This window comes from Dipodomys merriami, unplaced genomic scaffold, assembly GCF_024711535.1.
Source record: "Dipodomys merriami isolate MVZ:Mamm:240054 unplaced genomic scaffold, mDipMer1.0.p SCAF_45, whole genome shotgun sequence".
NCBI classification, from domain to species: Eukaryota; Metazoa; Chordata; class Mammalia; order Rodentia; family Heteromyidae; genus Dipodomys; species Dipodomys merriami.
Window position 1 is genome coordinate 5,863,890 of NW_027206013.1, and position 15,605 is coordinate 5,879,494.

Consider the following 15,605-nt stretch of genomic DNA (forward strand, 5'->3'; position numbering starts at 1 on the left):
TTAGCCCCACGAACAACAACAACAAAAGTCCATGAGACTCTTATCTTGTTAACCATCAGAAAACCAGAAGTGGTGCCGGGCCTCAAGTGGTAGAGTAGTGGGCTGGAGCTGAAGAGCTGAGGGACAGCTCCCAGGCCCAGAGTTCAAGCCCCACAACCAACCAACCAAAAAAAAAAAAAATAGCATGCATAAACTCGTGGCTCATGCCTGAAATCTTAGCTTCTTGGCAAGATTAGATCAGGAGAATGCAGGTTTGAGATCATCCTTGGCAGAAATGGAGTCTGTGAGATCCCATCTCCATAGAGGGATGTTGATCTTGGTAGCATGTCCCTGTTTCCCCAGCACCTATCAATAGCCTGAAAGTAGATTGCTCATGGCTCAGGCAGGAAATGAGACTGCATCCCAAAAATAACCAACAAGAAACAGAGCTAGAGGCATTGGCTCAGCAGTATAGGTTCAGACCAGCAAGCACAAGGCCCTGAGTTCCGACTAGTGGTTGAGATCCAGAAGATCGCAGTTCAAAGGCAGCCCAGGCATCTGGGACAATTACATCTCTAAACAGAAGGCAGGCCTGGGGGCATGGCTAAAGTGATAGAACACCAGTTGAACAGGCAGACAAGCTGACTGAAGTATGAGGCCATGGCTCAAACCTCAGTACAGGCAAGAAAACAACAACAAAAAACACTATGGCCAAAAAATAACCATCACAAAAAAGGGCTGGAGGTATAGCGCAGCTGTAGAGTATCTACCTAAGTTCAAACCCTAGTATTGCAAAAAATAAAACTGTAAAGCTTTTTTATGCCCCAGGTTGAAATACACTGTTTAATAGTTATCCTGAGTAGACATATCAGCATTTATGCTACAGTGGAGACATTGTGCCTAGTGCTAACACTGAAAATAAGAAATGGCCTCATCTGGTGGCTCATGTCTGTAATCCCAGCACTCAGGAGGTAGAAGCAGGAGGATAAAAAAGTTCCAAGCTAGCCTGGGCTATGTAACAAGACCCTGACTATTCTTTTATTTATTTATTTTTTTTGGTCGGTGAGTGGAGACTGAATTCTGGGCCTGGGCGCTGTCCTTAGCTCTTCAGCTCAAGGCTAGCGCTCTACCACTTAAGCCACAGCGCCACTTCTGGCTTTTTCTGGTTATGTGGTACTAAGGAATCGAACCAAGGGCCTCATGCATGCAAGGCAAGCACTCTACCACTGAGCCACCTTCCCAGCCCCAAGACCCTGTCTTTTGAAAAAAAAAAAAAAGTGTGGGATAGAAAACAGCTTCATTCTGCTGTCTTTTCAAGAATGGAAACTCAGGCCTGGGAAAGTGGTTTAGTAGTAGAATGCTTGCTTAGCATACATGAAGCCCCAGATTTGATTCCCCAGTACCACATAAACAGAAATAGCCAGAAGTGGAGCTGTGGCTTAAGTGGTAGAGCACTAGCCTTGAGCAAAAGAAGCTCAGGGGCAGGGCCCAGCGCCCTGAGTTCAAGCCCCAGGAGTGGGAGAAAAAAAAAAAAAAGAAACTCATTGGGCTCTTAACCTCCCCAGTGATTTTTCACAAGCATGCTAGAAGCTAGGTAATCTATCTCCTTTATTATGGAAAAATTAGCTTACCTTTTCCAAGAAATACTGGTCACTGAGAGCGAAGAAAAAATGTTCATTTGGTAACTGCTGTGTAGCCAGATTCCTTCATGGAACATTGGTTTGGAAAGATAGGGTTTATCATTAAATCTGTTACAGGCTGTGAGGGACAAGTGCAGAGAACAAAATGAGTATATAGTGATCTGTGGTTTGGGAAGCTCTTTATGCAGAGAACCACATGGTGACATGTCCAAGATGTCCTGGGTGAGGACACAGCCAGATTTTTGGTTTCAAAGCTTCTGCTCTGCTATCTCCTCATTAGAGAGGGAAGCACAACAGAAAACATCAAGTACACATCCACATCGTAGGCATTTAAGAGCTGTCTGGCTTGGGAACAAAAATGGAAGTCCACTTAGAAATTCTGGAAAAAGACACCAAACATTCCAGAAGCTGCTTCAGGTGAAAAGATTTTCTTCTTCCTCCCTATAGTAAACTTAGTAATCTATCTGTCTGTCTGTCTATATCTTTTTTTTTTTTTTTTTTTTTGGCCAGTCATGGGGGCCTGAACTCTGGGTCTAGGTGCTGTCCCTCAGCTCTTCAGCTCAAGGCTAACACTCTACCACTGGAGCCACAGCACCACTTCCGGCTTTTTCTGCTTAGTGTGGTGCTGAGGAATCGAACCCAGGGCCTCATGCATGCAAGGCAAGCACTCTACCAATGAGCCACCTTCCAGTCCCTTAGTAATCAATATTTATGGAACATGTTTGTGTAGGATAGGCATAGTCACTATAATCTACAATGTGTAATATAAGGTTTGTGGGCTCAATATTGGTAATATAAACTATTAGAGGTTTTTTTGTTTGTTTTTGTTTTTGGTGTATGTGTGTGTATGCCAATCCTAGTCCTAGTGCTTGAACTCAGGACCTGGGCACTATCCCTGAGCTTTCATGCTCAAGGCTCTAGTGCTCTACCACTGGAGCCACAACTCTACTCCTAGCTTTTTTGGTGCTTAACTGGACACAAGAATCTCATGAACATTCCTGCCCCAGCTGGCTTTGAACCATGATCCTCAGGTCTGAGCATCCTGTGTAGCGAGGATTATAGGCATGAACCACCAGTGCCAAGCCCAGACCATTGTTTTACAAGCGACTGTTGATGTTATATGATCAGCATTATTACAAAATTAATAGTTTCTATGGGTTTTTGTTTTGTTGGGTTTTCTGTTTTGTTTTTTTAGATAGTCACTATGAAGCTCAGTTTCCCAAGTGCTGGGATTATAGGCATGTATCCACATGCCCAGTTTAATAGTTTTTTGTTTATCTTGAAAAAAGTAAGCCAAGCGCTGGTGGCTCATGCCTGTAATCCTAGCTACTCAGGAGGCTGAGATCTGAGGATCCCAGTTCAAAGCCAGCCCGGGCAAGAACTTCTGTGAGACTCTTTTTTTTTTTTTTTTTTTTTGGATCTGGTCATGGGACCTGAACTCTGGGTCTGGGCGCTGTCCCTCAGCTCTTCAGCTCAAGGCTAGCACTCTACCACTTGAGCCACAGCACCACTTCCGGCTTTTATCTTTTTGCTTATGTGGTGCTGAGGAATCGAACCCAGGGCCTCAGGCATGCAAGGCAAGTGCTCTACCACTGAGCCACCTTTCCAGCCACTGTGAGACTCTTATCTCCAGTAAACCATTCAGAAAACCGGGATTGGAGCTGTGGCTCAAGTGGTAGAGCGCTAGCTTTGAGCTGAAGAGCTGTGGAACAGCACCCAGACCCAGAGTTCAAGCCCCACAACCGACAAAAAGAAAAGAAAAGAAAAGAAAAATTCTTATGGCAACCAAAAGTCCTTCTATTGAAAAGGATTTCCATAATTTATTACCTGATGAATTTAGAAGTTAGACTACTATATAGAAATTAGACTATCTAGTTAGGAAATGCTAACTGTTAGTACCTTTTAATCTGTAGTGATGGTGTTTGGGACCCTGAGAAGTGGCATGCATCTCTCTACCCGACTTCAGGGCGAAGCTCACCAGTAGAAGCACTGAAGAAAGAGTCAGATGCAGATCGCCCGTCCTTGGTGCGCAGGATAGTAGGTAAGTGTATGGTCACTCAAGTGGAACAGTGATTTTGGAGACACACTCTTGGCTGCTGATTTCATGCTTAGTTGTGAGAAATATCATCAGAAAACAAGACTTACCAGTGAAATACTTTCCAGTTACAGGTTAAAGTCAATCTTCCTGAAGATAGCAGTGTTAGGCTATGTGCTTTTGAATTAAAAGTACTATTGGGGGGGCTGGGAAGGTGGCTCAGTGGTAGAGCACTTGCCTTGCATGCATGAGGACCTGGGTTCGATTCCTCAGCACTACATAAGCAAAAAGAAAAAAGCCGGAAGTGGCACTGTGGCTCAAGTGGTAGGGCGCCAGCCTTGAGCTGAAGAGCTGAGGGACAGCGCCCAGGCCCAGAGTTCAGGCCCCATGACCGGACCCCCCCCCCAAAAAAAAAAAAAAATAAATAAATAAATGTACTGATGGCTGGGTGCCAGTGGTTCATGCCTGTAATCCTAGCTACTCAGAAGGCTAGCATCTGAGAATCTCGGTTCAAAGCCAGCCTGGGCAGGAAAGTCCATGAGACTCTTATCTCCAAAAAACCACCAGAAAACTGGACGTGGCGCTGTGGCTCAAGCGGTAGAGTGCTCACCTAGAGCTGAAGAGCTGAGGGATAGCGCCCAAGCCCAGAGTTCAAGCCCCACAACTGACACACACACACACACACACACACACACACACACACACACACACACACACACACACACACACACACACACACACACACACACACACACACACACACACACACACACACACACACACACCGACACACACCCCGACACACACACAGTACTGATGTCTTTCATGGATATATAATGGCTAGATTATAAAGCTGTTCTGGAGGACACACACACACACACACACACACACACACACACACACACACACACACACACACACACACACACACACACACACACACACACACACACACACACACACACACACACACACACACACACACACACACACACACACACACACACACACACACACACACACACACACACACACACACACACCCCGACACACACACAGTACTGATGTCTTTCATGGATATATAATGGCTAGATTATAAAGCTGTTCTGGAGGTCTCTCATACCTCTTCTTACATGGGGTAGTCTTCAGATATAAATCAGTTCTACCAGTTATTCATAATGGACCGTCATTAGAATTCAGGGTTTAGAAATGGTGAGATTGGCTTGGAATGTGGCTTAATGGTAGAGTGCTTGCCTAGCATTCATGAAGCCCTGGGTTTGATTTCTCAGTAAAACACACAGAAAACGCTGGAAGTGGCGCTGTGGCTCAAGTGGTAGAGTGCTAGCCTTGAACTGAAGAGCTCAAGGATAGCACCCAGACCCAGAGTTCAAGCCCCACGACCGCCAAAAAACAAACAAATGGTGAGACTAGAATAAAGTTTGATTTTTCTATAACTTTAAGTTAGCAATGATTCAAGGGTGAAATGGAGACCCTGGCATTTATGAAAGCCAGCCAAGGAACTTGGGACAAGAAATCTTTTTGAAAAGAAAAAGAATGAAAAGTTTGGAACTGAGCAAAGAGGAGATGGAAGATTCTTCTTGACAGACTCACTCAGTACCCTTAGTGCATTAATGTCCCTCAAAGAATTTATTCTACCAGAATCATCTTTAATGAGATTTTACTAAAGTGTTGAAAAGTTAGGAGTATCAATAGAAATGGAGATCAGTGGAAATAACAATGGAAAAATAAGTTCACATGTAATAATATTACACTGTTAGCCAGTCACCAATGGCTTGCACTTGTAATCTTAGCTACTCAAGAAGCTGAGATCTGAGTATCTTAGAGGTTTGAAGTCAGCCCAGGCAAGAAAATCCATGAGACACACAAAGAGCCATAAGTGGAGCTGTGGCTCAAGTGGTAGAGCACAAACCCTGAGCAGAAAAGTTCATAGAAAGCACCCAGACCCTAAGTTCAAGCCCCAGAACCAGTACACGCACCCACAAATACATTGTCTGTAAAAGTATATTGTACAAATGTGTTTCAAATGGTATATCAAGTCATAACATAGTAATATAAAGCTGTCATACCTTTGGTTGAAAAAACTTAGACCCAGAAATTCAGAAAAAGTGTATATCAAAATATACGAGAGCTGTTTCTGGTGAGAAGATTGAAATGGACTATTTGTTCACTTGGGCTAATCTTCAGTTTTCTAGAAAGATTCTTCTGTAATGTGGTATGTTTGTTCTTCTTACACCATTATTAAGTTATTATTTACTTCCGAGTTGTATGCTAGATGTATATTTAATGTTTTGAAAAACTGCCGAACTGTTTTCCAAAGTGGTTATATCATTTTACATTTCCCCCAGCACTGTATGAGAGTTCTGCTTGTTCCACATCCTCGCCAGCACTTGGAATGGTCAGTCTTTTTTTATTTTAGCCATTCTAATAGGTGTGTAGTGGTATCACATGTTTTAATGTGCACTTCCCTAGTGACTAATGATATTGAATTTCTTAGTGTATTCCTATTTGCCATCCATATAACCTCTTTGCTCCAGTCTCTGTTAAAATCATTTGTGCCTCTCCACACCCTCTTTTTTTCCCTTCTTTCAGACAGGGTCTCACTACGTGACTCAATCAAGTTAGCCTGGAAGTTGGGATCCTCCTTCCTTAGCTCTCCTCTTCTGCTTCAGACTTCTTGAGTGCTGTGATTACAGGCACACGTTAGCATGGCCAGCACATTTGTCAACATGGTGTTTTATTTATTTAATTATTTTGTACCAGTCCTGGAGGTACAGCCTGGGCACTGTCCCTGAGGTTTTGTGCTCAAGGCTAGCTCTCTACCACTTGAGACAGGCTTTTTGGTCGTTAATTGGAGATAAGAGCTTCACAGACTTAGCTTGCCTGGTCTGGCTTCAAACCATTAGCTTCAGATTTCAGCCTCTGAGTAGCTAGGATTACAGGCATAAGCCTCTGGCACTGGACTGGATTGTTTTTTATTGCTGAATTTTTAAGTTTTTATGCTCTGCATACAAATACTTTATAAAGAATATATTTTGAAATATTTTCTCCCAGTCTGGGGCTTGTCTTTGCATTTTTTTAAAATAATATCTTTTGAGGAACAGACTTTTTTTTAAGTTTTGATCAAGTGCCATTTATTCATATTTTTAAAATGAATCATACTTTCATTATCATGCTCGTAAAAACTTTGCCTAACCTATTGCCACAAAGATTTCTATTTATATCTTATTTAAATTTTATAGTTTCAGGTTTTAAATTAAAGTGTGTAATATGTTTGAGTTGATTTGTGTAACCAAGTGTAAAGTTCATTTTTGTGTATATAGAATATCCATCTGTTTGATGCTGTTAATTGAAGAGCCACTTTAACTCTTTAAGATGTTATTTCAAATACACATATTATAGTTTATTAGTGGAAAAATACCTGCTAAAGTTTTATTGTTTTTTTTTGTTGTTTTGTTTTGTTATTTTGTCGGTCGTGGGGCCTGAACTCTGGGCCTGGGCGCTGTCCCTCAGCTCTTCAGCTGAAGGCTAGTGCTCTACCACTTGAGCCTCAGCCCTACTTCTGGCTTTCTGCTTATGGTGCTGAGGAATCAAACCCAGGGCCTCATGCATGCAAGGCAAGCACTCTACCACTGAGCCACCTTCCCAGCCACTCTGCTAAAGTGTTTTGTTTTTTTTTTTGTTGTTGTTTTTTGGGGTCTGGTCGTGGGGCCTGAACTCTGGGCCTGGGTGCTGTCCCTCAGCTCTAGGCTAGCACTCTACCACTTGAGCCACAGCGCCACTTCCGGCTTTTTTCTTTTTGCTTATGTGGTGCTGAGGAATCGAACCCAGGGCCTCATGCATGCAAGGCAAGCGTTCTACCACTGAGCCATCTTCCCAGCCCCTCTGCTAAAGTTTTATACAGATAAACTCTTAAGGCATTGAGGAGGCTAATGACAAAAAAAATCATTTATTGTGAAATATGTTTATTACGCCAGAGAGAAAAACAAGTAGAAAATGGCAGTCTTCAATGTCATATACATGTTACTCTAAATCTGTTAATAAGCTCAGTTGTACTGATGAGTTTTCCAATCCTCCTCTTACAAGTCATGGATGTACAGCCTAGAGAAGAAAAATCATCCTTGGGGTTTGCTTAACTTCTCTCCGGCGTCTTTTCAGATCCACGAGAGCGTGTGAAAGAAGATGACTTGGATGTTGTTCTCAGCCCACAGAGACGAAGCTTTGGCGGGGGCTGCCACGTGACCGCTGCTGTTAGCTCCCGACGCTCAGGAAGTCCACTGGAGAAAGACAGTGATGGGCTTCGCCTGCTCGGCGGGCGAAGGATTGGCAGTGGGAGGATAATCTCTGCCCGGACCTTTGAGAAGGACCACCGTCTCAGTGACAAGGACCTGCGTGATTTGAGAGACCGAGACCGAGACCGAGAGAGGGACTATAAGGACAAGCGTTTCAGGGTTTGTCTTCTGGACTCTTTGGTGTCTCGTGCTTGGGGACGTGATAGGTCATTTATACTGGATGGGTTGGTGGTTTTTGCCGCATCCATGCTAGGCAAGCCCCATGTTAGCTTGCTCCCCGCCACTGCATTGTCTGAGAACCTGGATGAATGCAGTGTGTGCTCTGAACTAGACTAGAAGTAGATCTGGGTGGGCAGAGGGAAAAGATGGTGTGCTTCGTATCTGTAAATTATTTCTTCATTTTTCTCTCCAGCACTACTTCATTCTTAGCTTGATTAATATACAAATGCTTTGACTAAGAATGTTGATATTTTGTGCTTTTTCAGAGAGAGTTTGGGGATAGTAAGCGTATCTTTGGGGAGCGGAGAAGAAATGATTCATATACTGAAGAAGAACCAGAATGGTTCTCGGCTGGACCCACAAGTCAATCTGAAACCATTGAGCTGACTGGCTTTGATGATAAGATACTAGAAGAAGATCACAAAGGCAGAAAAAGAACAAGGCGACGGACAGCCTCTGTGAAGGAAGGTCAGAACAAACCTTGTTTGGGAGGGTAGTTCACTGTTGTATATAAAATGAGGTAGGGTTGTCATTGGCTTTGTCTTCATACTTTAGCATTAACAGCTTGATCTTGAAACTCCTTCCTAGGTAAGAATTCACTTAGTGTACCTTGATACTATTTCCTTGATTTAGAAGTGTCACCTACCCCATGACGACACTATACCTATGAAAGGGTTCCTCGGGTGAGACATGTAAAAATAAAGAGGGCTTTCGTTTTTTGAACAAGTACATAATAGACACAGTGTTATGTTGTTTCTATATGCGGTGTAGATACTTTGATGTCCATTTCATAGTGGGGTAAGCGGCTTACCTGTCAGTGAGAAAGCTAGTAAAGGCAGATGCCGGTGGCTCACATCTGTAATCCTAGCTACTCAGGAGGCTGAGATCTGAGGATCGAGGTTCAAAGCCAGCCTTCTCAGGAAAGTCTGTGAGACTTCTCTAATTAACCACTCAGAAAACCAGGAGTGGTGCTGTGGCTCAAGTGGTAGAGCACTGGCCTTGAGCTTGAAGAGCTCAGGGACCACACCAGGCCTAGAGTTCAAGCCCCATGACCAACCAAAAAAAAAAAAAAAAAAAAAGCCAATAAACCTGGAAGCTGAACAGCTCACTTAGGGCTCAAAGCCTACCTTCACGGATCATCCCAGACCAGTTCTCAAACCAAGCTGGGTGCAGTAGTTCACACCTATAATCCTAGCTACTACAGAGGCTAAAATTGGAAGGATTTGCAATTCAAGGCCAGCCCTTGAGTTCACAAGATCCCATCTCAACAAGATGATGTGTACCTGTCACTCTGGCTACACAGGCAACTGGAATGAAAAGGATTTTGGTTCTAGGGAACTGCAGGCAAAAAAGTTTTTGAGATTCCTTCTCAGTGTGGAAGCTGGGTATGGTGGTCTGCATCTCCCATTCTGGTATGGTGAGAAACATAAAATAGGAGGATAGTGTTCTAGGCATGGAGAAATAGGTAAGACCCAGCCAGGAACTGGTGGCTCAGATCTGAGGCTGAGATCTGAGGATTGTGGTTCAAAACCAGCCCAGGCAGGAAAGCCCAGGAGATACTTTATGTCCAGGTAACTATGAGAAAAGCCCTAAGTAGAGCTGTGGCTCAAATGTTAGAGCTCTAGCTTTGAACACAAAAACTGAAGCACAGAGTCCAGGTCCTGAGTTCAAACCCCAGGACCAGGGGGAGAAAAGGATTACCCATTAGAAAAAGAACATACTATACACAGTCCATAAGTACTTCGGGTACTTAAAAGGGGACTAAAGTCCTTTTCCTATTGCAGGGGTAGAAAGCCTTTTTGCAGAGAGGCATTTAGGTATTTATAAAGTCATTCACAGGCCATACAAAACTATCCATACATGCAGATAGGCCACAGAGTAGTACATAGGTCTATCTACCGTGTACCATCAAGTGCCAATTTTTTTTTTTTTTTTTTGGTCGGTCATGGGGCTTGAACTCTGGGCTTGGGCGCTGTCCCTGCACTATTCAGCTCAAGGCGAGCGCTCTACCGCTTGAGCCACAGTACCACTTTGGGTTTTCTATTAGTTTATTGGAGATAAGAGTCTCAAGGACTTTTCTGCCTGGGCTAGCTTTGAACCATGATCCTCAGATCTCAGCCTCCTGAGTAGCTAGGATTACAGGCGTGAGCTACCAGCAGTTGGCTAAGGCTTTTTTTTTTTTTCCCTCTCTTCTAGCTCCTAGAAAGAAAACAGTAAATGCTTTAGTGTTATGTTGAAAGTGCAGTGCCTGCACAGTAGTTTGTTTGAAAGTCATCTGTGGCTTTTCTGTATGTGTCCTGCTGGTCAAAGCTACAGAGAAATACTGGAGTGGTTCACTTCATCAGACCATTTCTATCCTGGTTTTGCTTCCAGGCATAGTCGAGTGCAATGGAGGAGTGGCTGAAGAGGACGAGGTGGAGGTCATCCTGGCCCAGGAGCCCACTACTGATCAGGAAGTACCACGGGATGCCGTCCTGCCTGAGCAGGCCCCAGGAGAATTTGACTTCAATGAGTTCTTTAACCTTGATAAGGTGCCATGCTTGGCTTCGGTGAGTGTAGTAGCATACTTACGTGATTGGAAGCTAGGTAGGGTGGCATACATCTGTGATCTCAGCACTTGGAAGGCTGGGACAAAAGGTTCAACAGTTCAAAACTGGGCTGGGAAGATGGCTCAGTGGTAGAGTGCTTGCCTCGCATGCATGAGGCCCGGGGTTTAATTCCTCAGCACCATATAAATAGAAAAAGCCAGAAGTGACACTGTGGCTCAAGTGGTAGAGCGCTAGCCTTGAGCTGAAGAGCTGAGGGACAGTACCCAAGCCCAGAATTCAAGTCCCATGACTGACAAAAAAAAAAAAAAAAAAAAAAGAGTTCAAGATTAGCTTGGGCTACACAGTGAGACCTGTCTAAGAAACAAAAAGACAATTAAAAGAGTAAGCAACCGAGACTGGGAAGGTGGCTCAGTGGTAGAGTGCTTGCCTTGCCTTGCATGCATGAGGCCCTGGGTTCGATTCCTTAGCACCACATAAGCAGAAAAAGCTGGAAGTGGTGCTATAGCTCAAGTGGTAGAGCGCTAGCCTTGAGCTGAAGAGCTGAGGGGCAGTGTCTAGGTCGGGAGTTCAGGCCCACAACCAACAAAAACAAAAAGAGCTTGAAGAGTAAGCAACCTTTAAATAATTTTAAAATGATCCAAGCCTATGATTAAGTTTTTTTGTTTTTGCAAATCCTTGGGCTTATTTTACTTCTTTTGTCCCTGAGCTGCTTTTGCTCAAGACTAGCAGTCTACAGATTTGAGCCACAGCACCCCTTCCAGCCTTTTCTGTTTATGTGGTACTGAGGAATCAAACTCAGGGCTTCATGCATACTAGGCAAGCATTCTGCCACTAAGCCACATTCCCAGCCCTATGGTTAAGTTTGACCCAAATACTTTGAATATTTTTAAATTTCTCATTGTGTTGTCTAGGCAGGCCTCAGACTCTGTCCCTCAGCTCTTCAGCTCAAGGCTGGCACTCTACCACTTGAGCCACAGCGCCACTTCTGAGATAAGAGTCTCATGAGCTTTCTTACCCAGGCTGGCTTTGAACCTCGATCCTCAGATCTCAGCCTCTTTAGTAGCTAGGATTACAGGTGTGAGCAACCTTTGTTTTGATAGGGAATCTACATGGTTAGGTGGTACCTTTGTGATATAGTGGTTCTAAAAACCTTTAGTGAAAAGGAAGCGTGGATTCTCTTACTGTTGCTTTTAAACTTTTGTCTGGCTTTTTTGGTTGGTTGGTTTGTGCCAGTACTGGGGTTAAACTCAGGGTCTAGATGTTATCCCTTAGCTTTCTCCCTCAAGGCTGGTGCTTTACCACTTGAGCCACACCTCTACTTCCTTGTCTGTTCTTTGTGGACCTGTAAGGTAGAAACTTTCTTTTTTCTTTTTCCAGTCCTGGGGCTTTGACTCAGGATCTGGGCACTGTCCCTGAGCTTCTTTTGCTCAAGGCTGGCAGCTCTACCACTTGAACCACAGCACCACTTCTGGCCTTTCTGTTATGTGGTGCTGAGGAATGGAACCCAGGGCTTCATGCATGCTAGGCAAGTACTAAACCATATTCCCAGCCCACTTGATACCTTTTCTTGATCCTGTCTTTTCAGTTTGTTTATTTTGTTGGTCATGGGGCTTGAACTCCAGGCCTGGGAGCTGTCCCTGAGCTCTTTGGCTCAAGGCTAGCTCTCTGTCACTTTGAGCCACAGGTCTACTTTGGGTTTTCTGGTGGTTCATTGTAGAATAAGAGTCTACAGATTTTCCTGCCCTGGCTTGCTTCGAATACACCCCTCACATCTCAGCTTCCTGAGTAACTTAACAGGCATTAGCCACTAGCACCCCAGCTCTATTTAGTATTAGTGTAGCCTCAGCAAACTTTTGGAGAAGTATAATTATAGGCTCTGTATTTACTGGGAAGTACATAGAAGTTTCTCTGTGTTCTGGCTGTCCCATCTACAATACTTAACTGCATGAGTTTACCAGTCCTTAAAAACTGGTATCTGATGCACTTTAACTTAGATGACCTTTCCTTAACTACAGCTGTGCCTTGTTTGATTACCACATGTCCAGACAAAACTGACCTGTTCCCCAACCCCGAATGACTAAGCCAGCACAAGGTAGGTACAGGGCATTAGGTGAGTTTTAGGGCAATAAACACTTTTTGCATTCTTTGTGGTAAAGGGCAGTGTATCAGTCGTTACAAAGTACAAATGCTATAGATGTTACAGCCAAGTGTCCATCTGTGTTTTCTGATCATTTACTCCTACTTTCCGAACTTCCCTCTAGGTATTGTTCTTTTTCATTTTTGCAGCAGTCCTAGAACCTGCCTAGCAATCATGATACTCGAGTTTAAACCCCAGTCTTACAAAAGGTTGAAGGGGTTGAGGTATAAAGGCAGGCATGATGGAACATGTCTTTAATCCCAGCTACTCAGAGGCAGAGATCTGGAGGATCACAGTTTAAGACCCCTTTAAGATCCCTTTCTCAACAGATAAGTTAGGTATGATGAATTACTATCAGTTGCACAGATGGGTTAGGTAGGAGGACCATGATCCAAAGCTAGCCCAGGGCATGGACTAGAGGCATGGACTCAAGTGGTTATGGAATTTGGCTAGCAAGTGAGAAACCCTGAGTTTAAACTTCAGTACCACCTCAAAAAATAGAAGTCTCCTAAGGCTGGTAGGAATATCAGCACTGCCGCCAGTTCCTCAGTCCGCTGGTAGCTGATAAGGACATCACAGAGGATGTACTGACCTAGCAGTTGGCCTTGTGTATCTAGGTCTCCCATTTCCTGTACCAGCAGATATGAGGAAGGGTCTGCTGTTAGAGGTCCCAGCTTGCTCTGTAGTAAAAGTGACTGACTAATCACAGCATGCGGAGAAAGAGGCAAGAGGATTGAGAGCTGCAGTGTTTACTGTGTTATGCGGTATGCACAAGCCTGGCCTGGACCACAGCAAGAACCTGTCTCAAAAATCCCAAAATAATAAAAATAAATAATACATTAGTTTCTTGAAATTAGTGTTTCCTCAACATGTGCATAAAACCAAATTTGTTTCTGCTCTTGAACTGCTTTATTTGCCAGAAGTTAAGATGAATAGGGACTGGGAATGTGGCTTAGTGGTAGAGGGCTTGCCTAACATGCTGAAGCCCTGGGTTCCATTCTTTCTTTTTTTTTTGGTCACAGGGCTTGAACTCTGGGTCTGGGCTGTCCCTCAGCTCTTCAGCTCAAGGCTAGCACTCTACCACTTGAGCCACAGCACTACATCCAGTTTTCTGAGTGGTTTATTGATGAGTCTCATGAACTTTTCTTGCCCGGGCTGGCTTTGAACCGCAGTCTTCAGCTGTCAGCCTCCTGAGTAGCTAGGATTACAGGTGTGAGCCACTGGCACTGGGCTTAGGTTCCATTCTTTAGTACCACATAAACAGAATAGGCAGGAAGTGGCACTGTGGCCCAGTGGTATAAAGTGCTAGCCTTGAGCAAAAGAAGCTCAGGGACAGCAGTGCCCAAGTCCCAGGACTGGCAAAATAAAAAAATAAAAAATAAAAAAAGGTGGCTTAATATAATATAAAAATTAAGCTAAATGGCATGGTAGACTAGGCCTGTAATCTTAGCCTAGAAGTATAGACAAAAGGCTTATGCTATGGACAAAGTTGTGTGAACTTATCCCCAGAACAAGCCAGGCATAGTGGTGCACACCTGTAATCACAGCTACCCTGGGAGGCAGAGATAGGAGGTTTGCAGTCCAAAGGCTTGCAGGCACAGGTGTAAGAGACTATCTGAAAAACAATCTGAAAGTCAAAGGGCTGGGGATGTCACCCAAGTGGTAGAGCAGTTAAGGCCCTGAGATCAATACGCAGTACTACAGTAAGTAATGATAATAATTTATGTGTATGTGTGTGTGGAAGGTACTTTCTCAATACTTCACCACCTTTAGAAAATGTCCAGATACTTGGTTTCTATCCATTTTTGTGGCTTGTTTTCTTTTTGGTGTGTGTATATCTTCTGACTTCTTTCCTATGCAGTAACACCAGAGGAACAAAAGTTAATCTGCAAAGACATTTTGTTACTGATAAAAATTTCATATTTTCTATGGGGCTGGGAAGGTGGCTCAGTGGTAGAGCGCTTGCCTTGCATGCATGAGGCCCTGGGTTCGATTCCTCAGCACCACATAAGCAAAAAGAAAAAAGCCGGAAGTGGTGCTATGGCTCAAGTGGTAGAGTGCTAGCCTTGAGCTGAAGAGCTGAGGGACAGCACCCAGGCCCAGAGTTCAGGCCCCACGACCGGACCCCCCCCCCAAAATTCATATTTTCTAATACTGAAACATTTTGAATAAATTTTATGTATGGTTCCTGTTTATCACTAGGTGGTTGTAGTTTGGTTATATTCCTCAATGTTTCCATTGTGAATCATCATTTATAATACTTTGATACTTCAGTGCAAAATCAGTTCACTTGAAAGCTAGCCTTGTGAGTACAAGGGGAATGGGATCAGAATTCTAGTGGAATGGGATCAGAATTGTCTGAGTAGTTTCTCTGAAAACAGTTCGAGAAAGAGTTAACAAATTAGGGTCTTAAAGTACTTTTTTTTTTTTAATTTAATTTAATTTTATTTGTGAACATACTGTACAGAGGGGTTACAATTACATGGGCAGGATAATGCGTACATTTCTCACCAAGCATTGCAGCCTCCTCCTTTGTTTACCCTTCACATCCCTTCCCAGCCTCCCCCCTCCCCCCCTTAAAGTACTTTTGAGAGAATTATTTTGCCACTTAGTTTGGAGATATATGTATGTAAACATTCTTCCAGATTGAAAAAAGTGAGTTTAACCTTCACTATCTGATAATTGACTGGAAACTGGGTTCAGAATTCAAGTATCCCAAAGTCACTATTTCTGTCA

General features: G+C 43.7%; 1 protein-coding gene across 6 annotated transcripts in view; it reads left to right on the top strand.

The window, feature by feature from the left end:
* Window positions 1-15,605, top strand: part of Eif4enif1 (eukaryotic translation initiation factor 4E nuclear import factor 1) — a 54,135-nt gene that overhangs the window by 19,664 nt on the left and 18,866 nt on the right. For all 6 annotated transcript variants that reach the window (XM_069994494.1, XM_069994491.1, XM_069994495.1 and 3 more), the window contains 4 exons: window positions 3,533-3,660; window positions 7,831-8,123; window positions 8,450-8,651; window positions 10,557-10,732. In XM_069994494.1, coding sequence (XP_069850595.1) covers window positions 3,533-3,660; window positions 7,831-8,123; window positions 8,450-8,651; window positions 10,557-10,732 — 799 coding nt within the window. The remainder of the gene's footprint in view (window positions 1-3,532; window positions 3,661-7,830; window positions 8,124-8,449; window positions 8,652-10,556; window positions 10,733-15,605) is intronic.